Source organism: Austrofundulus limnaeus, unplaced genomic scaffold (assembly GCF_001266775.1).
Source record: "Austrofundulus limnaeus strain Quisiro unplaced genomic scaffold, Austrofundulus_limnaeus-1.0 Scaffold56, whole genome shotgun sequence".
Lineage (NCBI taxonomy): Eukaryota > Metazoa > Chordata > Actinopteri > Cyprinodontiformes > Rivulidae > Austrofundulus > Austrofundulus limnaeus.
The window spans coordinates 778489-783452 of record NW_013952458.1 but is presented as its reverse complement, the minus strand read 5'-3'; the positions used below and the strand labels follow the sequence as shown (position 1 = coordinate 783452).

The following is a 4964-nucleotide window of genomic DNA, read 5'->3' as shown; positions in this document are numbered from 1 at the left end:
CTATTACTACTTTTTGCTACTTTAGACTTAGCTTGTTTACTTTTACATGTAGTTTAGCTACTTTTAGCTTAATTTTGGTTTCTCTTAGCTTTTAGCTAGTGTTTAGCTACATTTGGCTTTTGGCTTGTAGTTCCTTTTTAGCTTTTAGCTGGAGTTCTGCTTTCATAATTTTACCAGCTCACTTTTAGCTTCTGCAAATTTCAGCATACTCTTTTAGCTCTGTGTTCACTTTTTAAGGTGATTTCTCCAGTTTTTAATTAAATTGTTGGAAGATCTGAACATTTTGTCCTGTAGGCTGCAGGTGTTTTAATTAGCAGGTACAGTAAAGCGCCAGCCACCTCTCAGCCAATCACAATCCAGAGTCCAGATATRGACGTTTTTCTGACGGGTCATATCTCCGAGCTGAGCTTTAAACGCCCCCAATGTATCTGTGGAAATAACCCTGCCAGGTTCTCCTACATAAAGAGTTCATGTCAGAGTTCCACAGGGAACTTTTTAAAGATGTTCTCCTCCATGCTGCTCCTCCTTGTTCTGTCCTCCATTTCGGGTTTGCTCGGTTCYGGTTCGGCTTCTTCCGCCGCCGTGGAGGAGGCTTACGAAGCCGTGGTGAGCGTCGTGTCTCCGGGACAGCCGCATCTGACCCAGGAGTCCCTTCGCTCCCTCTTTAATACACTGCAGAAGCGTGTGCAGTGCGGCGACGTGCCGTGTGAAAAGGTGAGTTTTATTAGGTTACCTGTGCAGCCAGGTGGCAGACAGGTAAGACAGCCAGGTGCCGAGCGCCAGGTGAGGTGGAGGCAGGTCGAGGTCCAACCTAATCACCTAAATCTGTTTGAATCAGAATAAAAGTTTACCTGACATGTAGCTGTGACAATGCTGTTCAAATTCCCTAAATGCGAGTAAAATTTAATTTAAATTATGTTTAACTTTTAATTAGTGTAGGCTATTTACATCTATTTAAAGTTTGATTAAATCATTAGCATGTATTTAATGATTTAATGATTAAAACAGCCTTAAAATTAAATGCTAATGACTTAGTCCTATACCAGGCTTTATTAATAATTTGCTAATAACGATTTAATCTGTAGGCTAAATGAAAAGTGGGATTTTTTTATCTAAATGTGAAACTAATTAGAAAACTGAACTGTTTTTGTTAGAATAAGGAAGTATCAGCAAATTTATAAAAAAAAATAGGCCTACTATCCTTTCAGAAAAATCTTGTGGAATTTATTGTTTCTGACTTGATGAAAAATCATGAAAATACTTCTAAGTTTTACAAAAAGGTCAGTAAATATGAGCAAAACATGTTTTTTTTAAATAAACATGTTTTCAGTCGTGAAAATATGTCTTTCAAATATGACTTTCATGCAGCTTTTCTATAGAAGATTAGGACCTCTGGAAAATATTTTTCTTTTCTTTTTTTCAGAATTCTGACTTTTTCTCAGAATATTAAGAAAAAAATATATATAAAAATCAAAGATTAAAGTTGTCAGAAAAGATTGAAAAAAATTGATTAATTTAGGCTTTATTTTAAGAGTGCAGAAACAATTTTGACTTTATTCTAAGAACTCCCACTTTAATCTCAGACTTTTTCCTCAGAATTACTCATAAAGTCAGAATTTTGATGAAAACTTATTTTGGCTTTGATCTTATAGAATTCTGAGATTCTGGGTTTAAAGCTGCCGGAATTCTGAGGGGAAAAAAGTGAATTTGACTTTAATCTAACATTAGATTCTAACTTTACTCTAACAACTCCAACTCTAATTCTCAGATTTTTGACTTTTTCCTCTCAGAATAATTTAAATAAAGTCATAATTTGGAGGGGGAAAAAATCATAATTTTGCCCTTAATATTAGAGAATTCTGTTATTCTGAGTTTAAAGTTGGAATTCTGAGAAAATYATCAGAAATGTGACTTTAATCTTTAACTTCTGGAACAACATTATGTACAGATTGGACCAGGATAAAACGTCTGATGGTGCAGAGCAAAGTGTACGCAGCTAAACAGATAGGATTTTGTTTTTTAGTCCCTGTGSATGACCTGCTTCTCAGCTTCTTGCTGACTGGCTGAATTCTTTACAAGCCAGCATTTGGTTTGATTTAAACACAAGATTCGTACATTCAGATGTCAGTCAGTAACAGTGTGGTATTATTAACATGATGGGTAGTTATTGTGGAAAAATTACTCCTTCATATGATAAAAAAGTCTGTTTATTCTGTACTGGTGAAAGCATTTTAATGTTAAAATCAGAACATAATTTTAAACACACAGTGGTGGAGGGGTAAGGGTTTGGTCTTGTTTTGAGTCGACAATCTCAGTGTGGAAACATCTTCAAGTTTATTTCTTTCTGTAGAACAAATAAAAAACAGCCATAGGTCACCAAAAGTCTCATGATGTAAAGTTGAATAAAGTTTATCAATTATGGTAGTGTAAAAAGTGACGCCTTGTGTCTGAGGCTCTAAATCTGATTCCACGAAAGCTGAAAAGAGTAAAATCAAATTTCTGTAAAAGACTGGAATACAGAAGGTGATTAGTTCAAATTATTCCAGCTAAAGGAGGTTCTTTAAGCTGTTAAATTATAGGGTGGAGCTGCCTCACATTAGAAGTRTGAAAGAGATTTGCTTCGTTGAATTTCTTCTCTGGATTTCCCTGCTGTACCCCTGCAGTAATRTTGTCTTAAAGCTCAGGAAAAAATATTTGAATTCTGTCATTTGTTCAAGCAATTTTTCAGCTTTTTATCCAGAGCATAAATTGTGCTTGATGGACAGTGCATTTAAAAAAAAAACCTTTATAATAAAGTCATTTATATAAACTCATAGATGTTGTCAATCAAAAACATGTTTTTAAGAGATTAAATGATATTTTCCTAACTTTCATAATATATGTTCATTTTAATATCAGTGCTGGCTTTATTAGCTGTGTTGTAACAGCAGCTCAGACATAACCCCTTTATCAGGAAGTGAGAGCGAAGTCCTGGAGTTTCTTCGATGACAACTGTAAAATGATGAATGCACTGAAAACTATCTACAGGTGGCTGATAGGGGACAGAAGTAGACAAAGAAGCATGTTTGATTCTGTAAATTGTACTTATTTCTGGTTTTAAAAAATCAACGTCTTGTAGTTCAAACAAAGATTTGTGGAAGTGAATGCTCAATTTATTTTTGTGTTGTAGCAGTGAAAATTATAAGCTCAAAAAGTACATAATATTAAGAATTGATCTGGGGGATTTTTGCAGCTACAGCTTCTTTTAAGGTGAGTTTAAATCATGCCAAATTAAAAAAAAACTGCTTCAGATGTCCTTCATCACTTCATCTTCTTCACAACACAGCTGAGCTCCATAAAATCCAAACTTTATGTTCTCAGGTTTAAAAACTTCATATAACAGTGTTTAGTTTTCATAAGACCTTAAATCTTTAGGGTTTATTGCCTTATATGTTAAAAAAATGAAAATAAAGATTGACAGAGACACGTCTTCAAAATAAATTTAAATAAATCAAATTAAATTTGTATTGGAGGCTAACTACAGAAACATTTAAAGTTATTTATAAGAATATAATTGTATGAATTCAACAGTTCTGTGTTATTTGGTAGAAGAAACTTTAATATAAACATGGTCCTGTGTTTTCAGTCAGAATAGATGCTTGTCAGCATTTTGTGGTGATTTTCTCCGTTCATATTGCAGCCTATTTTTTTACAGTCCTTATCAGAAATGTTGTGCCAATTTAAAGACAAAAAATATGTTTTTATTCATGAGATTATAGATTAGATTATGGGCCACCAACAGAGCAAGAAAGTGATAGTGAATGGCGGTTGTGCCGAGCTGATATGAACAATATAAATATTTTATTTGTGTCACTCAGCACATCTGCAGAAGTCAATTCAGGATGAAGTTGTAAATGAATATACTAGTATCTTTTTATGATGGATCTGTTTGTTTGGATGGTTTCTGTGTGGATGGGTAGTGTGACCTGGCAGGTGCCCTTCACCAGCTCATCGGGAGGGACGAAGATGAAGACATCAGAGGAAACGGGGCCGTCGGCGTCTCTCAGTTCCCTGCTCTGGCTGCCGGCAGCGTCCTGTATCTTTCCTCTCCTCTCCAGACGTGCATTGCCATACAATATGGGATGTGGGCCGAGGAGACCGATCTGTTCTTACACGAGTTCACACACCATGACCATCTCAAACACACACATGGCTACATGGACGCTCATGGATTAGAAGGTGTGCTTCAASAGCTGAACGGACATTATGAGCCATCAGACAACAAGGTAAGATTACATCGTGCATTGTCTTTTCAATTGGACCAAAACAGCTGAAACTTGATTCCCTTTCATCATAAAATGATCTTAGTTCGAAACTCTGGCAGAAAACAAAATATATTCCTTCAAGGCATCAGATTTAGGTGAGTTAGTTTGTTTCTTTCCACCTTAAGGTATAATGTTTGTCTTTAAGGCTTTAAAAGTTCACAAAGTTTGGGAGCTAAAAACGATCTAATTACAAAAAAGTATTTCTAACATCATWTATTGCTTTAATTATTTCAAAAGTTGAAAAACAGCACTTATAAATGCATAAAAGTTTAGTTTAATTAGTCAGAGTTGCATTTTTCTGACACAATGTCTGGTAAATTAGAAACGGAAATGTTTAGAGACCACTGCTTTCAAGGATGATAAGTCGTGGGGAATTTGTGGCAATGAGGGAATTAAATGATGCAACAGGGCTTATTGCTGGAGTGATGAAGCGTTCAGTTTGAATCTGTCATTATTTAGTTTTTCAGTTTTGCAAGCTTTTAATTTTTGTATGTATTGAGTTCAGAYAGAAGAAGCTATTTATTTTTCAAACCCAGAAAGTTGCTGTTTGCTCACAGTCTCCTTTTAAATAATAATGTTTTACACTTTAAAAAACAAAAAGTACATGAAGGTTTAGTTTTCATTTGGACCACTGATACTGTGTACCAATATATATATATA

The 4964-nt window shown here is 34.9% G+C and overlaps 1 protein-coding gene across 1 annotated transcript in view; it reads left to right on the top strand.

Annotated features, from left to right (window-relative positions):
• The first annotated feature begins 335 nt into the window (after positions 1-335).
• slc39a4 (solute carrier family 39 member 4) overlaps positions 336-4964 on the top strand; it is an 8142-nt gene continuing 3513 nt past the window's right edge. The window contains exons 1-2 of the mRNA XM_014009197.1: positions 336-714; positions 3960-4265. Of these exons, the coding sequence (XP_013864651.1) occupies positions 502-714; positions 3960-4265 (519 nt within the window). The 5' untranslated portion in view covers positions 336-501. The remainder of the gene's footprint in view (positions 715-3959; positions 4266-4964) is intronic.